The 20,676-nt window shown below is 47.8% G+C and overlaps 1 protein-coding gene across 1 annotated transcript in view; it reads right to left on the bottom strand.

Moving 5' to 3' along the window:
- Positions 1-4,110: 4,110 nt before the first annotated feature.
- LOC140392960 (inorganic pyrophosphatase-like) overlaps positions 4,111-20,676 on the bottom strand; it is a 148,217-nt gene continuing 131,651 nt past the window's right edge. Inside the window, 2 exon segments of the mRNA XM_072478772.1 lie at positions 4,111-4,331; positions 19,813-19,852. Coding sequence (XP_072334873.1) covers positions 4,300-4,331; positions 19,813-19,852 — 72 coding nt within the window. The 3' untranslated portion in view covers positions 4,111-4,299.

The following is a 20,676-nucleotide window of genomic DNA, read 5'->3' as shown; positions in this document are numbered from 1 at the left end:
TTTCGGGGTTCACTTCCCGTTAAATTAGGGAAACTGCAACGACTACGTCAATTTGTCGTGGAAATCATAATAAAGACAAATTACTCTAGGTTCGATATAAGGAAATTTATTGACACAAATATATTTGTGGAGTGTTCCAGCTGCAAAAGCTAGTGCACTGCACTCTGAGTTATACATCCGGCAAACCATTATATTTATAGTGTGAAATAAACAACTTTGAAGAGATAAAGCTTGGGAAAGAGGAAATATGAATGTTTTGCCCTTTGTTTAAAAACAATTTGAGTACGCATTTTGTTGTCCTTCGGAAGAACAACTTATCATAATAAGCTGAGTACCACATACTAAGCAGTATTTAGTTTACATTACTTGACCTACTTATTTTCACTCAAAAGCAGTGTTAAAATATAGTCAATATTCCCAGCATGCTTCTAAATTCTTCTAGGGGCTGTTTAGCACAGGGCTAAATCGCTGGCTTTGAAAGCAGACCAAGGCAGGCCAGCAGCACGGTTCGATTCCCGTAACAGCCTTCCCGAACCGGTGCCGGAATGTGGCGACTGGGGGCTTTTCACAGTAACTTCATTTGAAGCCTACTTGTGACAATAAGCGATTTTCATTTCATTTCATTTTCAAATTGGTAACTCATTAACTTCCATTCCACACATTTGATTAAAGATAGTCAGCATGGCTTTGTGAAGGGCAGGTCATGCTTCACAAGCCTCATTGAATTCATTGAGGATGTGACGAGACACATTGATAAAGGTCGGGCAGTGGATGTGGTGTATATGGATTTCGGTAAGGCATTTGATAAGGTTCCCCATGGTAGGCTCATTCAGAAAGTTAGGGGGCATGGGATACAGGGAAATTTGGCTGTCTGGATACAGAATTGGCTGGCCGAAAGACAGCGAGTGGCAGTGGATGGAAAGTATTCCGCCTGGAGGTCGGTGACCAGTGGTGTCCCGCAAGGATCTGTTCTGGACCTCTGCTCTTTGTGGTTTTTATAAATGACTTGGATGAGGAAGTGGAAGGGTGGGTTAGTAAGTTTGTTGATGACACAGAGGTTGGGGGAGTTGTGGATAGTGTTGAGGGTTGTTGCAGGTTACAACAGGACATTGACAGGATGCAGAGCTGGGCTGAGAAGTGGCAGATGGAGTTCAACCTTGATAAATGTAAAGTGATTCATTTTGGAAGGTCGAATTTGAATGCTGAATACAGGGTAAAACGCAGGATTCTTGGAAGTGTGGAGGAACAGAGGAATCGTGGGGTCCAGTTACATAGATCCCTCAAAGTTGCCACCCAGGTTGATAGGGTTGTTAAGAAGGCGTATGGTGTGTTGGCTTTCATTAACAGGGGGATTGAGTTTAAGAGCCGCGAGGTTTTGCTGCAGCTTTATAAAACCCTGGTTAGACCACGCTTGGAATATTGTGTCCAGTTCTGGTTGCCTCATTATAGGAAGAATGTGGATGCTTTGGCGAGGATGCAGAGGAGATTTACCAAGATGCTGCCTGGACTGGAGGGCATGTCTTATGAAGAAAGGTTGAGGGAGCTAGGGCTTTTCTCACTGGAGTGAAGAAGGCAGAGAGGTGACTTGATAGAGGTGTACAAGGTGATGAGAGGCAATGATAGAGTGGATAGCCAGAGACTTTTCCCCAGGGTGGAAATGGCTGTCACGAGGGGACATAATTTTAAGGTGATTGAAGGTATCGGGGAGATGTCAGAGCTAGGTTCTTTACACAGAGTGGTGGGTGTGTGGAATGCACTGCCAGCAGAGGTGGTGGAGTCAGTCATCAGGGACATTTAATCGACTCTTAGACAGGCACATGGACAGCAGTAAATTGAAGGGGTGTAAGTTAGGTTGATCTTAGATTAGGATAAATGGTCGGCACAACATAGTGGGCTGAAGGGCCTGTACTGTGCTATGTTCCATAATCGATTATTTCCACAATAGTTTTTCTTAAACTCGTCAGTTGTACGTGCAGGTGCGGACTAACCTGGTCGATCAGCTGCTGCAGAAACGGAAGTGGGTGCTGGAGGCTGTGTCAGCGGCGGTGACTAGAAGTGACCCAGGGAGGCAGAAAGTCCACGGCACCGACCTCCACCGCAGCCTAATGTGGCCACACACTGCACTGTAACCAGAATTCACCCAGGGAGAAAATGGGGGAAAAGGTCAGGCGATCCTCGGGGATCGTTTTTGGAGACCTTTTGGCGACCCATTTTACATCATCCCGCGACCCACCCGCGGGTTGCGACCCCCACTTTGAAAAACACTGTTTTCGGCTAAGGGGTAGCAGATTTAAAACAGAAATGAGGAGGAATTACTTCAAAGGGTCGGGAATCTGTGGAATTCTCTACACCAAAGTGCAGTGGATGCCGGAACACTAAAGACATTTGGGATAGATATTTAATGAGTAACAGGATGAAGGGTTATGGGAGCACGCAGGAAGGTGGAGTTGAGGCTGAGATGAGATCAGCCATGGTCATATTCAATGGCGGAGCGAGCTCGAGGGGCTGAATCGCTGACTCCTGCTCCTAGTTCTTATGTTCATCACAGTCTAAGGACATCACTGCAGGAGTTCTTCAGGGTAATGTCCTCGGTCCAACCATCTTCAGCTGCTTCATCAATTACCTTCCCTCCACCTTAATGTCAAGCGTGGGGATGTTCGCTGATGATTGCACAAATTTGCGACTATTCCGATACTGAAGCAATCCATGTCCACATGCAGCAACATTCAGGCTCGCAAAGGTAAGTGACATTAACATTCCCGTTTTCGCAGTGCCAGGCAAAGCCCATCTCTAACTGTCTAGAATCTAACCGTAGCCCATTGACATTTGATGGCATTACCAATCCCCCATTATAAACACACTGGGGGTTACCGTTGACCAAAAACGGTACATTTGTGTACCATACAAATACTGTGTTTATAAGAGAGGGACAGAAGTTGGGAACTTTTCAGTGAGTAATTCACCTCCTGGCTCCCTGAAGTCTGCCAATGAGAAGGAGAGAAGAGCATGCCAGCAACAGCACCGTGCATACCTGAAATGAGATGCTGACCTGATGAAGCTACACCACAGAACCTCTTGCATGCTAAACAGTGGTTGTGCAATGGATCCGATCAATTCTCGAAAATCCTGCCACATCCACTCATTTATGTTGGCGGACAATTAAACAAGTGTCTGGAGAAGATGGCAGCTCCACAATAGCGTGGAAGTCCAGCACATCTGTGCAAAAGACAAGGCATTTGGAACCATCGTCAGCCAGAAGTGCCGAATTGATGATCCATCTTGGACTCAGTCAGGAGTATGATAGGATTGGCATTTGCAGTTGCAACACTCTGAATCATCATCCAGGACAAAGCAGTTAAATTGATGAACCACCTTCAACATTCATTCCCTCCATCACCGACAGTGGCAGCAGTATGCACTCTTTAGAAGACATACTGCAGCAACTCAGCAAGCCTCATTTGGCAGCACTTTTCAAACCTGTGACATCTACCACCTAAAAGGACAAGGGCCGATGTATGGAGACACCAACCACCTGCAAGTTCCTCTCCAAGTCTCACACACATACATATATAATACAGTGCAGAAGGCCATTCGGCCCATGGAGTCTGCACCGACCCACTTTAAGCCCTCACTTCCATCCTATCCCCGTAATCCAATAACCCTTCCTAACCTTATTGGACACTAAGGGCATGTCCAATCCACCTAACCTGCATGCATTTGGACCGTGGGAAGAAACTGGAGCACCCGGAAGAAACCCACGCAGACCACAGGGAGAACTTGCAGATTCCGCATAGACAGTGACCCAGCAGGAATCGAACCTGGGACCCTGGCACTGTGAAGCTGCAGTGCTAACCACTGTGCTCCTCCTGACACCATCCTGACTTGGAAATATATTGTCCGCTGTCACTGGGTCAGAATCCTGGAACTCCCTCCCTAACAGCACTGTGGGTGTACCTGCACCAGGTGGATTGCAGAGGCTCACCACCAACCACCACTTCCTTAAGGGTAATAAATTGCTGACCTCGCCAGTGATACTCAAATCCCATGAAAGAATAAAAAGTGTGCTCGCTGGAAGCTTGAGCTACAATCAGATGAATCAAAGATCAGCAATGGAGTTAGATAAATTTTATTGAATTGACACGCTTCCTTCGTACCTGAAGTAGAAGCTACACTGATCATAGATATTTAGCAGTACACTCAAATTCATCCCTTTTCTTCAGACCAATTATGATTCGACAACTTGCCAGTGAAGAGATGGATTTTGGCTCCAATGAACAATGTCAGGTTCTTCCTGTCTGTTTAATTCTTCTTGCTGTACCACCACTTGTCCACTGCAGAGAGAGAGAGAGAGAAAGAGAGTTACAAAATAGCTTGGTTCAGGACGTTCTGCTCTAATACAGCAACAGCATTTCAGCCCCACTGGACCTAGTTCAGAGTCATAACAGCTCAGATGGAGCCCATGTGGTCCATCAGGTCCATGCTGGCTCTGTGGAACTATCCAGTCAGTCCCATTTCCCCACTCTATTCCCTGTTACCCTGCACAAGGTCCTATCCAATTTCATTCTGAATTCATTGATCATCTCCGCTTCCACCACCCGAGTAGGCAGCATATTCCAGCTCGTTACCACTCGCTGTGCAAGAATAAAGTCTCTCCTCACATTCCCCCTGTACCATTTGACCAAAGTCTTAAATCTGCGTTTTCGCGTCCTTGTACTATCAGACAATAGGAACAGCTTTTCTTTACATACCGTACCTCAATCTGTCACAAATTGTACACCTCTACCAAATTTCCCCTCGCTCTCCTTTGCTCCAAAGTTGGGTTTCTGGTGGTGGTGGCGGTGTTTGGTGGTGGTGGGGAGGAGAGAGAGGGAGGGGGCATGAAGCCTGGGGGGGTCAGAAGGGTGTGTGCGCGCGAGGAGGGTGGGGGGAGATTTGGAGAAGGGCATGACTGCGAGGCTGGGGTTAGGGAAAATGTGCGAGCGGTTGGGCCGCAAGCGGTCAGGACCAGGAGCTCCAGTGCAAGCCAGAGGATGAAATCACATAAGAAAGAGGAATAGGCCCACAGGGACCCCAAAAGCCACTCCTCTTGGCGATAGGAACATGGCTGATCTCTGACAGACTGTCAGACTGTCCCCGATTCCCTTGGAGCCCAAAAACTGGTCCACCATCCAGCTGAAAGATTTTATGGGTCAGGGTTTAGAGAATCCCAAAGTATATCATGGAGTTCACCTGACCCACAATTTTTAATAGATTGTGGTATGGGGAGCACACGGCTCACTCTACAGGTGTGGTAGAGCAGAAAATGGACCAGTGGTTTTTAAAACAAAACAATGTTCATTCTATGAACTCAAGTTAACCTTTTTAAAATAAACAGTGAATATCTTAGCAACCAGTAAATCAAATACACCCCTCAAAGAATACAACACTAAGTAATCTGTATGCCGTCCTTTTAACCTCCAAAAGACTTAAACCTCCAAACAGGAGCACATCAGGGTTTACATTCAAGACTGAAAACATTTAAGGGCAGCACGGTAGCATTGTGGATAGCACAATTGCTTCATAGCTCCAGGGTCCCAGGTTCGATTCTGGCTTGGATCACTGTCTGTGCGGAGTCTGCTCATCCTCCCGTGCGTGCGTGGGTTTCCTCCGGGTGCTCCGGTTTCCTCCCACAGTCCAAAGATATGCAGGTTAGGTGGATTGGCCATGATAAATTGCCCTTAGTGTCCAAAATTGCCCTTAGTGTTGGGTGGGGTTACTGGGGTATGGGGATAGGGTGGAGGTGTTGACCTTGGGTAGGGTGCTCTTTCTTTCCAAGAGCCGGTGCAGACTCGATGGGCCGAATGGTCTCCTTCTGCACTGTAAATTCTATGATAAAACTATGATCTATGATTTACAATTCTTCTGAATTCACCAAATGATTAAGAGATAGCCCTTCATGGCAGAGATCAACAGCAGTGCAGCTCACAGACACACCCAAGCTTTTCTCAAACTGAAACTAAAAAAAAGCAGAAGTGGAGCTCAGCTCCACCCACATTCTGACATCACTCCAGTAACATGAGTAGCTCCATTTCTTCAAGGTACATTTCTTAAACACCCATTTCTTTTTTTTAATATAAATGTTTTTATTCAAGATTTTTCCATAATTCTTTACAAAACACTACAATAGAAAATATAATGCAAAGAAGGCAAAACACTGTGCGAACAAAACAACTTAACCCTCTAACCACCTAAGAATTTAATAAACAAAAACAAAGCAAAGTAGGGCATCCGCCCCTTACAAATAAAATGAAATCCCCCCCCCCCTTGGTTGCTGCTGCTGCTGACCTCCACCTAACGCTCCGCGAGAAAGTCAAGGAACGGTTGCCACCGCCTGGAGAACCCCTGCACAGGCCCTCGCAAGGCAAGCTTTGTCTTCTCCAACCTGAGAAACCTCGCCATGTCATTGACCCAAGCCTCTACGCTTGGGGGTTTCGCGTCCCTCCACATTAACGAGAGCCTTCTCTGGCTACCAAGGAGGCAAAGGCCAGGACTCGGGCCTCTTTCGACTCCTGCACTCCCGGATTGTCCAATACCCTAAATATCGCGATCCCCCAGCTCGGTTTCACCCGAGTGTCTAAGACCTTGGACATAGCCTTTGCAAAGCCCTTCCAAAATTCCGGAAGTGCCGGGCATGTCCAGAACATACGGGCATGGTTTGCTGGGCTCCCTGAACACCTCACGCACCTGTCCTCTACTCCAATAAACCTACTCATCCCCGCCCCGGTCATATGCGCCCTGTGCACCACTTTAAATTGGATTCGGCTGAGCCTGGCGCAAGATGAGGAGGAATTGTCCCTGCCCAGGGTGTCAGCCCACAGGCCCTCACCCAGCTCCTCCTCCCACTTGCCCTTCAGCTCCTCCACAGAGGCCTCCTGCAGCTCCTGGTATATGTCCGATACTTTGCCATCCCCGACCCACGCGCCCGAGACCACCCTGTCCTGTATCCTCCGGGCAGGCAGCAGCGGAAATTCCCCCACCTGTTTTTTCACAAATGCCTGAACCTGCATGTACCTAAACGTATTCCCGGGGGTAGCCCAAATTTCTCCTCCAGCGCCCTCAGACTGGCAAAAGTCCCATCGATAAACAAATCCCCCATCCTTCTGATTCCCGCCCTGTGCCAGCCTAGGAACCCACCGTCTATCCTACCTGGAACGAACCTGTGGTTATTCCATATCGGGGTCCAAACTGAGGCCCCTACCTCCCCCCATGCCGTCTCCACTGCGCCCAAATCCTCAGTGCCGCCGCCACCACCAGGCTCATGGTAATGGTATACCGCGTCGGCAAAAGCAGCAACGGTGCCGTCACCAGTGCCCCCAAACTAATATCTATACAGGACGCCGCCCCCTCTCCCTCCACTCCCCATTTCCAAATCATCGACACATTCGCTGCCCAGTAATAGCTGCACAGGTTCGGCAGCGCCACCCCCCCCCCCCCCACTGCGCTCCAAAAACAGTCTCTTAACCCGCGGAGTCTTATTTGCCCACACAAATCCAGTGATACTCTATTTACCCGCTTGAAAAAGGACTTGGGGATGAGAATGGGCTGGCACTGGAATACGAGAAAGAACCTAGGGAGGACCGTCACCTTTACGGACTGCACCCTGCCCCTAGGGAGTGGCAACATATCCCACCTCCTAAAGTCCTCCTCCATCTGACCCACCAGCTGCGCTAAGTTGAGTTTGTGCAAGACCCCCCCCCCCCCCAGCTCTTGGCCACCTGGATGCCCAAGTACCGAAGAATCCTCTCCACCATCTTGAGCGGTAACTCCCCCAACCTCTTTTCCTGGTCCCTCGCATGCACTACAAAAAGCTTGCTTTTTCCCACGTTTAGCTTGTATCCCGAAAAGGCTCCTAAATCCCCAAGAACCTGCATGACCTCCCCCATCCCCTCCACCGGATCCGCAATATACAGAAGCAGGTCATCCGCATACAGCAAAACACGGTGCTCCTCTCCCCCCCCCCCCCTCCAGTTTCTGGACTCCCTCAACGCCATGGCCAGCGGCTCAATCGCCAAGGCAAACAGCAGGGGGGACAAAGGGCATCCCTGCCTTGTTCCACGATATAACCTAAAGTACCCTGACCGCAGCCGGTTCATCGACACACTGGCTACCGGGGCCTGGTACAACAATTTGACACACCCTATGAATTACTCCCCAAATCTAAATCTGCCTAACACCTCCCAGTCCACCCGATCAAAGGTCATCTCCGCGTCCATTACTACCACCACTTCTGCGTCCCCACCCTCCGAGGGCATCATGATCACATTCAGGGGCGTCCGCACATTCGTATTCTGCTGCCTGCCCTTCACAAACCCTGTTTGATCCTCATGAATCACTCCCGGGACACAATCCTCAATCCTAGTGGCCAAGATCTCGGCCAACAGCTTGGCATCCACATTAAGGAGTGAAATCGGCCTATAGGAGCCGCATTGAAGCCGGTCCTTATCACGCTTGAGAATAAGCGAGATCAGAGCCTGCGACATCGTCGAGGGAAGGATACCCTTTTCCTTAGCCTCGTTAAATGTTCTCAACAACAGCGGGCCCAACACCTCCGAGAATTTCCTATAGAACTCTACGGGGAACCCATCCGGCCCCGGGGCCTTGCCATCCTGCATTCTCCCCAACCCCTTAGCTAGCTCCTCCATCCCAATCGGGGCCCCCAGTCCCTCTCTCCGCCCTTCCTCCACCTTTGGGAACCTCAGTTGGTCCAGGAACTGCCTCAGCCCCTCCCCACCCTCCAGGGGTTCTGACTCATACAGTTTACCATAGAAGTCCTCAAAGACCTTGTTTATTTTAGCTGGACTCTGCACTTTGTCCCCCCCCCCCCCCCATCTCTAATTCCCCCAATCTCCCTAGGGGCCTCCCTCTTCCGAAGCTGATGCGCTAGCATCCGACTTGCCTTCTCCCCATTCTCATACACTGCACCTTCCTCAACTGGGCCTCAGCCTTCCCCGTGGTTAGCTAGTCAAACTCTGTTTGGAGGCTCTGGTGCTCCTTCAGCAGCCCCTCCTCGGGTGATTCTGCATACCTCCTATCTACCCTCAATTTCTCCCCCACCAATCTCTCCCTCTCCATCCTCTCCCTCTTTTCCCTGTGGGCCCTGATTGAGATTAACTCCCCCCTGACCACTGCCTTCAGCGCCTCCCAGACCACACTCACCGCCACCTCCCCATTATCATTGGCCTCCACATATCTCTGGATGCACCTCCGGACCCGCCCACAGACCTCCTCGTCCGCTAGTCCCACGTCCATTCACCACAGCGGGCGTTGGCCTCGCTCCTCCCCCACCCCCAGCTCCACCCGGTGCGGGGCATGGTCCGAGATCGCAATGGCAGAATACTCCGCCCTCCACCCTCGAGATCAGCGCCCTGCTTAGCACGAAAAAATCTATCCGCGGGTAAGCCTGGTGTACATGGGAGAAGAAGGAAAACTCCCTCGCCCTTGGCCTGGCAAATCTCCACGGATCCACTCCCCTCATCTGGTCCATGAACCCCCTCAGGACCTTAGCCGCTGCCGGCCGCTTACCCGACCTCGACCTAGACCGGTCCAGAGTCCGGTCCAGGACCGTATTGAAGCCCCCCCCCCCCCATTACCAAACTACATGATTTCTGATCCGGAATCCGACTCAGTATCCGCTTCATGAACCCCGCATCGTCCCAGTTCGGAGCATACACATTCACTAGCACCACCCGGGCCCCCTGCAGCCTGCCATTCACCATAACATAAAGACCCCCCTTATCCGCCACAATACCCACCGCTTCAAATGCCACCCGCTTATTCACCAAGATTGCAACCGCCTGTTCTTCGCAACCAGCCCTGAGTGAAAAACCTGCCCCACACATCCCTTCTTCAGCCTGGTCTGATCTGCGATCTTCAGGTGTGTTTCCTGTAGCATGGCTACGTCTGCCTTCAGCCCCTTTAAGTGCGAGAACACCCGGACCCTCTTGACCGGCCCATTCAGGCCTCTCATGTTTCACGTGATCAACCGGATCGGGGGGTGTGTCCCCCCCCCCCCCCCCCCCCCCCGCCAACTAGCCATCTCCTTTTTTAGGCCAGCCACGTGCCCGCGCCTCCCGCACCCTCCAGTCCCCCAGGCGGAGGCTTCCTGCCCCGACTCTCCCTTGTACCAACGATTTCCCCTCAATCAGCACAGCAGCAACCCAGATCCCCTGCCCCCAACCCCGCCTCCCCCTCCCCAAGCAACTGCTTAACCCCCCATTGCACTCCCGTAAGCCAGCTGACTCATGCTGATCCCGGCCGCTCCCGCCTCTGGCTCCAATCCCCCTTTGGATTCACCATCCAAATCTCCAGCCCCCCCCTCACCTAAGTGGGGTAAAGAGAGTCTCCCCCCCCCCCCATATAAACCAATGCAGACCTCAAACACAGTACCCGCCCCCACCATTTCGCGGGAAAAAGCCGCGCTCCCTGTCTGGGCCGACCCCACCCCCTATGACACAGCTCCCCCCAGCTACAACCTCGCCCCAATTCCCGAGGGCCCCAGGCTACAGGGCCACTCAGACCCCAGAAAACACGGGGAAAAATCCCATCCAAACATCGCCCCATCTCCCTCACCCACAACCCTCATAACATTCTGCAAACCATTAATTTGAATCCAACTTCTCATTTTTGATGAAAGTCCACACCTCATCCGGCGTATCAAAATAGTGGTGTTGGTCCTGGTATGTGACCCACAGCCTCACCGGCTGTAACAGCCCGAACTTCACCCCCTTCCCGTGGAGCACCGCCTTGGCCCGATTGAATCTTGCCCGCTTCTTGGCCAGCTCTGCACTCCAGTCCTGGTAAATCCGGATCTCGGTGTTCTCCCACCTGCTGTTCCGCTCCTTCTTCGCCCATCGCAGGACACTCTCCCTGTCGGTGAAGCGGTGGAGCCTTACCACCATAGCCCTCGGCGGCCCGTTCGCCCTCGGCCTCCTTGCCAGGACTCTGTGCGCCACATCCAGCTCCAGGGGCCTCGGGAAGGCTCCCGCTCCCATCAGCGAACTCAGCATCGTGGCCACATACGCCCCAGCATCCGACCCCTCATCTCAGAGGCCTTCTGCTGCACTTCCTTAATCGCCGTTCCCTGCATCTCCTGGGTCTCCACCAACCTTTCGATCGATGCCTTCATAGGGCCAACATCTCCGCCTTAAAGTCCGCAAAGCAGCTTCTCAAAAACTCCTGCTGCTCTCGAGACCACTGGGCCCACGCGGCCTGATCACCGCCATCTTGTTTTTTCGCGCCCATTCTCCTCTCTTTTCTCAAGCCACTTTTTTGACCGCTCCGCTCCTGGTCCACTCCATACAGTGCTGGGGGACCCTCACTGTTTCCTTCCCACACCGGGAATCGTCGTCCAAATGCCGCTGAGCTCCTTAAAAGGGCCCAAAAGTCCGTTATCGGCGGGTGCTGCCGACCGTGCGATCTACCAAGGCATAGCCGCAACCGGAAGTCTAAACATCCATTTCTTAAAGGGTACTCTCACGTGACAATGGACAACCCACAACTCTCTGGGATAGTGAATTCCAAAGTTCACAACCTTCAGTGAGAAATTTCTCATCTTAGTACTAATTGATTGAGCCCTTATCCTGAGTCTATATCCCTAGTTCTGAGACTCTCCAGTCTCGTTAAATCCTCAAAGAATATATATTTCAATAAAATTGGCTCTCATCCTTCTAAAAGTTTGGCAATATAGGTAGATATCTCAGGAATATAGATGTATACAATCTCTTCTCATATTCCACCATTTGTCCCAGGAATCAAATGAATGAATCTTTGCTGCACTCTCTCTAAGGGAAGTACATCAGAGGCCAGGCCTCCTGGTGTCACCTCACCAAAGTCCTTGTCCAATTGTAGCAAGGCTTCCTCACTGAATGTATAATTTGCCTTCCTAATCGCTTGCTGTACTTGCCTATTATCTGTTTATGTTTTATGTATAAGGACACCCAAGTCTCTCTGAAATCAACATGTAAAAGTTTCTTGCCTTTTAATAAAAACTTGCTTTTCTATTCTTACTATCAGTGAATCACGTCATTTCCCCACATTACACTCGATCCACCATCTCATCCACTCAATTAACCTACTATCCTTATCCAGACTGAATGTATAATACTCAAAGAACAAAGAAAAGTACAGCACAGGAACAGGCCCTTCGGCCCTCCAAGCCTGAGTCGACCATGCTGCCTATCTAAACTAAAATCTTCTAAAAGAACAAAGAAAAATCCGTTCACCATAATCAAGAATCCAGAGTGTAGAAGGAGGCCATTCGGCCCATCGAGACTCCACCGATCCTCTGAAAGAGCATCCTACCGAGGTCCAATCCTCCGCCCACACCCGTAACCCCACCTAACCTTTGGACACTAAGGGGCAATTTAACATGGCCAATCCACATAACCTGCACATCTTTGGACTGTGGGAGAAAACCGGAGCACCCGGAGGAAACTGCCCTTAATTGCCCTTAGTGTTCAAAATTGCCCTTAGTGTTGGGTGGGGTTACTGGGTTATGGGGGTAGGGTGGCGGTGTTGACCTTGGGTAGGGTGCTCTTTCCAAGAGCCGGTGCAGACTCGATGGGTCGAATGGCCTCCTTCTGCACTGTAAATTCTATGATAATCTATGAAACCCACGCAGACACTGGGAGAATGTGCAAACTCCACAGAGTGCTGTGAGGCAGCAGTGCTAACCGCTGTGCCACCTCATTATATCTAGCACCGATCCTTGGTCCCACCCCCACTAAGCCTGAAACTGTAAATGATCCAATTATTCCTACTTTCTACATCTTTGTCCCTTAACCAATCCTCTGTTCTGGCAGCCCCATGAGCACTTCATTGAATGACTTTTGAAAATCTAAATATCCATTATTACATCCACTTGTTCACCTTTATCTATCCCATTACTTACATTCTCAAGTAACTCCCAACAGACTTCTCAAATACAATTTCTTTTTTATAAAACTATGTTGAATTTGCCTAATCATTTTATAAATTTAATTACCGCTTCCTTAATAATGGGTTCCAATATTTTTCCCTTTGAATGATGTCAGATTAACTGGCCTGTCTCTGTTTAAATAGTTTCCCATCGACTGCCACCACACCTACCTAGACCACCCTATCCCTGTAATCCCACCTAAGGGCAATTTAGCACAGCCAATCCACCTAACCTACACATCTTTGGACTGTGGGGGATACCCACGCAGACACGGGAAGAATGTGCAAACTCCACACAGACAGTCACCCGAAATTGGAATCGAACCCGGGTCTCTGGTGCAGTGAGGCAGCAGTGCTAACCACTGTGCCACCCTGGGCTGTTTGCTGTGTGTAAATATATGTAGCTTCTAGCATGTGTAAAGGAGCCATACTGTGAGCCACACAATCTTAAATTGGTTGTTAGCGTTGGTATTACATGAATAGAGGATTGGTTAATGGATAGAAAGCAGAGAGCAGAAAGTAAAAATGGGGCTTTTTCAAGCTGTCCGACTGTGTCTAATGGAGTGCTGCAAGGTTCACTGCTGGGACCTTTACAATCTATATTCATCATTTTGATGAAGAGACAGAGAGAAATATATCTAAGTTTGCTGATCACACCAAACTAGGTGGAAAGATAAGCTATGGGGAGGACACAGAGGCTGCAAAGAGGTATAGACAGGTTGGGGGAGTGGACAACAAAATGGAGTTTAATGTAAGGAAATTAGATTATTCACTTGCTTATCGGAATAGAAAAGCAGAATTTTTTTTAAGGTGTGAAACTTTTAAGTGTTGATGTTGTAACGGCCCTTCCTGATTGCTACCTTATTTCCCCTTTCTTTTATTTTGCCATTAAGATTTCTGATCCATGGATGATTAATGGACATGTATCTGTAAGTCAAGCAGCAGAATTCAGAAGTTACCAGAGAGCACACTAGTTCCTGCTGATTTGAAAAAGAGGCTTCAGACTTTTTGGCACCAGACAGAGAAACGGGCTTGATTGATTGGCTGGTGGCCAATGAATGGGCCGAAAAGGCTGTACTTGCCCGGTAAAGGGTGGTAATTGGATCCTATCCTAATGGAATGCTTTTCAGAGTCCCATGAAATTTGAGTTTGACTCCTGGCAATTTAGAGAGAAGATCCTACTCTCTTTCCGCTGTGTCTCTCTCCAGAAAGCCTGAGAGTGTTGTATTTCTGAACCTTCAGAGTACTTGATTTAATCTATCTACAAGAAACCCAGTAGAGGCTGCAAACAAAGACCAAAACTTGCTACTCTCTCTGCAGAAAAGCTATGACTGCTGTACTTCTGAAATTGCAGAGAACCTGGATGAATGAACCTACAGAAAAGACCATTACAGGCTGTAGACAGAGACTTTAACTTGCAAGCTTACTGTGAAGGAAGGTATATCATCTGGAAAAAATACATTTTCCTTTTACTTATTATTTTTACCTCTTTGTATCTGTTGTGTGTGTGTGTATTGTGTCCGTTGTGTGTGCGTGTATATATAGGTGTATGTAAAGAGAGGGTGGAATTAATTAATAGTTAACCAGTTGTATTTGCTGCATATTTCATTATAGTTCTTGGTATAAATAAACAGTAATCATGTTTAAACCTACAAACCTGGTGACTGTAATTATGGGGCAGCCAAGAGCCAAAGACTTTGGGTATTTTTATAAGAATTATTGATTAATTCACTTGTGTTGTGACTCTGGGACGAGTGGGGCTGGAATTAACCGGGCACTTGGCCAGGGTGTCATAACAATGTTCAAAGAGAATTGGGTGTGCGTGTACAAGGAAACAGAGTTAGCGTGCAGGTGCAGCTAGCAATTAGGAAGGACAATGGCATGTTGGTCTTTTTTGTAAGGGGACTGGAGCACAAGATTAAAGATGCCTTGTTACAAATTATGGTCTTATCAAAACCCTGCACATCTGGAATACTGTGTATAGTTTTAGTTTCCACATTTAATAACAGATATACTCGCATTGGGAGCGGGACAGCGAGGGGTCACCAGATTAGCCCCTGGGCTGAGGGGGTGTCTCTATGATGAGAGGCTGAGTGTGGGGAAATATTGAAACTTGCAAAACTATAGAGATGAGACAATGTAACAACGTAAGTGCAGCCAGTTAGATACAAGTATAAATGGCTGGTATAGAATGCTGGAATAAAATGCTGAGATGGAGCACAAGTCAGGAGTCTCAACTCAGGATTACTAAGCCAATGGGGGACAAAGAAGGGGTGTTACCAAAAACGTGCATTTATAAGAAAGCTTGACCGCTTGTGCGGATGGTTCTTTTCTTTGTTCTCTTTTGCTCCTTTGGGCTTTTGTTGCTTTTTTTTTTGATATCTGAATTTGTACTAAATTTTGCAATAAACTCAATCTGAACTTCGACTGAGTAAAGTGGGTTTATATTCTCTGGAGTTTAGAAGAATGAGAGGCAATCTCATCAAAACCTACATGATTCTGAAGGGGATATTTAGAGGGTGAATCTTGAGAGATTGTTTCTGCTGGTCGGGGAACCTAAAACATGGGGGGGGGGGGGGCGGACATCGTCTCAGAATAAGGGGGCTGGTCATTTAGGGCTGAGACGAAGATAAATTTCTTCCTTCGAAGGGTTGTGAATTTTTAGAATTCCCAACCCCAGAGGGTTCTGGATTCTCCCTTCCCCTGGGACATCGGTTCCGATCCTGTCCAGGTGCAGGCCGGTTTGTAAAGGTCCCACCTCCCCTGGAATAGACAGAGTTTTGTCTCTCGTGGAATTAAGGGATACGGGGAGCGGACAGGAAAGTGGATTTGAATCTTAAGATCAGCCATGATCATATTGAATGGGAGATGGGCCGAATGGTCTACGCCTGCTCGTATTAGTCACTCAAGAGTAGTTTGCAACCCAATGCCAGTAGCATTTGGAGCAAACAATGGTGACAAGTAACATTTGTACCACACAAGTACCAGGCAATGAACATCAATGACATAACCAAAAAAATAAAAGGGAGAGAGAGATTGAGAGGGGTTGCTTGAAACTTTGTTGTAGCCTAGGAGGTATTGGGAACCTGACTACAGCTGCAAGAAAGAACTTGAACCTTGATATCATAACCAGCAGATAAGTGATTGGCTAGCGACTGGTGAGTAGTTTTTACTTTTTATTTTTATTTTCTATTTCTTTTCTCTTATTCTCTTGGTGTTGCTGTAAAGTTAACTTAAGGGTTAAGTCATGGCAGGAGAACCCAGACCTTTCATGCTCTTCCTGAGCTATGTGGGAATTCAGGGACCCTTCCGGTATCCCTGACTCCTTCACATGCAGGAAGTGTGCCCAACTGCAGCTCCTGTCAGACCACTTGATGGCTCTGGAGCTGCAGATGGATTCACTTCAGGAGCATCCGCGATGCTGAGGAAATAGTGGATAGCACATTCAATAATTTGATCACACCGCAGATAAAAATGACTGAAGGTGACCACCAGACAGAGGAAGACTAGGAAGGCAGTGCGGGAGATGCCTCACCAAGGGAAGGCAGCAGCAGCAGCCAGGTTCATGGCTGGCTCTGCTGCACAGGAGGACAGGAAAAAGAGTGACAGAGCTATAGTGATTGGGGATTCAATTGCATGGGAATAGATAGGCATTTCTGCAGCCGCAAACGAGACTCCAGGATGTGTTACCTCCCTGGTGTAAAGGTCAAGGATGTCTCAGTGCGTGTGCAGGACATTCTGAAGGGGGAGCAGCCAGCTGTCATAGTGCATAAAGACACAAAACAGGATGAGGTCCTACAAGCTGAATTTAGGGAATTAGGAGTTAAAAAGCAGTACCTCAAGGTAGTAATCTCAGGATTGCTACCAGTGCCACATGCTAGTCAGAGTAGGGATGGCGGGATAGACAGGATGAATATGTGGCTTGAGGGATGGTCACAGTAAGAAGTCTTACAACACCAGGTTAAAGTCCAACAGGTTTGTTTCAAATCACTAGCTTTCGGAGCACTGCTCCTTCCTCAGGTGAGGAAGGTCATCCACCTGAGGAAGGAGCAGTGCCCCGAAAGCTAGTGATTTGAAACAAACCTGTTGGACTTTAACCTGGTGTTGTAAGATTTCATACTGTGCCGGCATCGCCACATTGATGGATAGTGCAAGAGGGAGGGTTTCAAATTCTTGGGACATTGGAACTGGTTCTGGGGAAGATGGGACCTGGACAAACCGGATAGTCTGTACTTGGGCAGGACTAGAACCACTGTCCTAGGGGAGTGTTTGCTAGTGCTGTTGGGAGGGTTTAAACCAGTATGGCAGGAGGATGGGAACCGATGCAGAAAGTCAGGCTCAAGTAAAGTGGGAACAGAAACAAAAGGCAGTAAAGGGAAATGTGGAAGGCAGAGAAACCAAAGACAAATCAAAAAGGGCCACATTACATCATAATTCTAAAAGGGCAATAAATGTTTAAAAAAAATAAGCCTGAAGGCTTTGTGTCACAATGCGAGGAGCATTTGTAATAAGGTTGATGAATTAACTGCACTGACAATCATTAACGGATATGATGTAATTGGGATCACTGAGATCTGGCTCCAGGGTGACCAAGGATGGGAACTCAACATCCAGGGGTATTCAATATTCAGGAAAGATAGAAGGAAAGGAAAGGGAGGTGGGGTAGCGTTGTTGGTTAAAGAGGAGATTAACGCAATAGGTGAAGGACATTAGCCTGGACGATTAGCCTGTATGGGTGGAGCTGCGGAACACCAAAGGGCAAAAAACATTAGTGGGAGTTGTATACAGACCACCAGACAGTAGTTGTGAGGTTGGAGGTGGCATCAAACAGGAAATTAGAGATGTGTGCAGTAAGGTTACATCAGTTATTATAGGTGAGTTCAACTTGCATATTGATTGGGCTAATCAAACTGGTAGCAATGCAATAGAGGAGGATTTCCTGGAATATATAAGGGATGGTTTCTCCACCAATATGTCAAGGAACCAAATAGATAGCAGGCCATCCAAGACTGGGTATTGTACAATGGTTGATGATTAGTTGATGATACAGTTAAGTCTGAGACAAGGTCCTGAACGTAAAGAAAGCTAACTTTGATGATATGAGACATGCATTGGCTAGGATAAGTTAGCAAAGGATGCTTAAGAGGTTGACGATGCATAGGCAATGGCAGACATTTAAAGAACACATGGGAGAACTTCAACAATTGTACATCCCTGTCTGGCGCAAGATTAATACAGGGAAGATGGCTCAATCATGGCTGACAAGGGAAATCAGGGATAGTGTTAAAGCAAAGAGGCTTATAAATCGGCCAGAAAAAGAAGCAAGCCTGAGGACTGGGAGAAATTTAAAATTCAGCAGAGGACAAAGGGTTTAATTCAGAAGGGGAAAGTAGAATACAAGAGTAAGCTTGCAGAAAAACCATAAAAACTGAATGTAAAAGCTTCTATAAATATGTGAAATATGTGAAAAGAAAAAGGACTGGTGAAGACAAATGTAGGTCCCTAAAAATAATAATTGTTTATTGTCACAAGTAGGCTTCAATGTGGAAAACCCCTAGTTGCCACATTCCAGCGCCTGTTTGGGGAGGCCGATACAGGAATTGAACCCATGCTGCATTACAAGTCAGCTGGTTAGCCCACTGTGCTAAACCAGGTGAATTCATAATCGGAACAAAGAGATGGCAGACCAGTTGAACAAATACTTTTGATTTGTCTTCACTAAGGAATACAGTAAGAAGTCTTACAACACCAGGTTAAAGTCCAACAGGTTTGTTTCGATATCACTAGCTTTCGGAGCGCTGCTCCTTCCTCAGGTGAATGAAGAGGTATGTTCCAGAAACATATATATAGACAGATTCAAAGATGCCAGACAATGCTTGGAATACGAGGATTAGCAGGTGATTAAATCTTTACAGATCCAGAGATGGGGTAACCTCAGGTTAAAGAGGTGTGAATTGTGTTAAGCCAGGATAGTTGGTAGGATTTCGCAGGCCAGATGGGGGGGTGAATGTAATGCGACATGAATCCCAGGTCCCGGTTGAGGCCTCACTCATGTGTGCGGAACTTGGCTATAAGTTTCTGCTCGGCGATTCTGCGTTGTCGCGCGTCCTGAAGGACTGACTGAGTGGGATACTGAATTTGCATGATCATCCATGGTCATATTGAATGGTGGTGCAAGCTCGAAGGGCCGAATGGCCTACTCCTGCACCTATTTTCTATGTTTCTAAATTTAAAAAATAAATAAAAATTTAGAGTGCCCAATTATTTTCATTCCAATTAAGGGACAATTTAGCGTGGCCAATCCACCTACCCTGCACATCTTTGGGTTGTGGGATTGGCCACGCAGACACAGGGAAAATGTGCAAACTCCACAGTGACCTGGGGCCGGGATCGAACCAGGATCCTCAGCACCATCGGCAGCAGTGCTCACCACTGCACCACCCCTCTATATGTTTGTATACTGTTGAATTTCCACCCATTCCCATTATCAACATCCTGCAGTAGGAGCCACCATTCTTCTGAAAAATGAATATGGAGGTTACAAGAGGAAGTCAGACGCTGGGTAATATGAAACAAATGATGTTGCAAAGCCTTTGCACAGCCTACATTTAGCTGACCACAAGTATTTGCACAGACACAAGGCAGAGGCATGAATTATACTTTTAATCCTGCCTTGTTACAAGAACTAAAGAAACAGTGATGAATGGTGAAAAGTAGAAGTACGGATGAGTTATGAGCGGCCAAGCAAGTGCACACCAAATTCCGTTCGCATTGTAGAATTTCCCAAGCACTCTGTGGCAACATAGCCAGGAGTTAACTGTACCCAGAGAGGTACAAATACAAGTTAGGAAAACTTACCATCCAGTGGTATTGAATCACCTGCTCCATATGCTGGCACCTGAAAAGACAAGAGTTTAGAAATGTTTAAGCTGGAACAAGTAGAGTCTAACAACAAATCACAGAACAATATGTCAAAGGAGGTGGCCATTTTGTTCACTGTGCTTGTTTCAGCTCTCTGCAGGACCTGGTCAATTAGCCCCACAAACCTGCTCTTTCCCCACAGTCCTTTCAATGTTCCTTTTTCAAGCATATGAGGGAAAGGTGGAAATTGCAGAAGCACTGATCACAATCCTCCAATTCTCTTCAGATTTAGGGGTGTTGCGAGAGGATTGGAGAAATACAAACCTAATACCTTTGCTTAAAAAGGATGCAAGGATGACCCTCGGCCAGCCAGTTTAAAAGGGAAACCTTTTAGAAATTGTGGACAAAATTAACAAGGACAAATCCTTTATTTAAAAAAACGCATTTTATTCAAACTTGTATCAAAGTAGGTTACAGCAAATAAACACCCCGGGAAACATTTATTCCAACAAACAACTACACAGTTTGTACAGATTTTTCTCCTTTTTCACGCACGCCCCCCCCCCCCCCAACCCCCCCTGCGACGAAAAGCTCCTCAAAGACGGTCACAAACATCCCCCACCTTTTCTCGAACTCCCCTGCTGAGCCCCTTAACTCATACTTTATCTTCTCTAACCACAGGAAGTCATACAGGTCACCCAACCATGCTGCTACCCCCGGTGGCGATGCCGGCCGCCACTCCAGCACAATTTGTCGCCATGCAATCAGAGAGGCGAAGGCCAAGACATCGGCCTTCCTCCTCTCCATGAGCTCCGGCTTCTCTGAAACCCAAAATATCGCCACCAAAGGGTTCGGGTCCAC

This window comes from Scyliorhinus torazame, chromosome 16 (assembly GCF_047496885.1).
Source record: "Scyliorhinus torazame isolate Kashiwa2021f chromosome 16, sScyTor2.1, whole genome shotgun sequence".
Lineage (NCBI taxonomy): Eukaryota > Metazoa > Chordata > Chondrichthyes > Carcharhiniformes > Scyliorhinidae > Scyliorhinus > Scyliorhinus torazame.
This window is presented reverse-complemented; position numbering and strand designations above follow the sequence as displayed.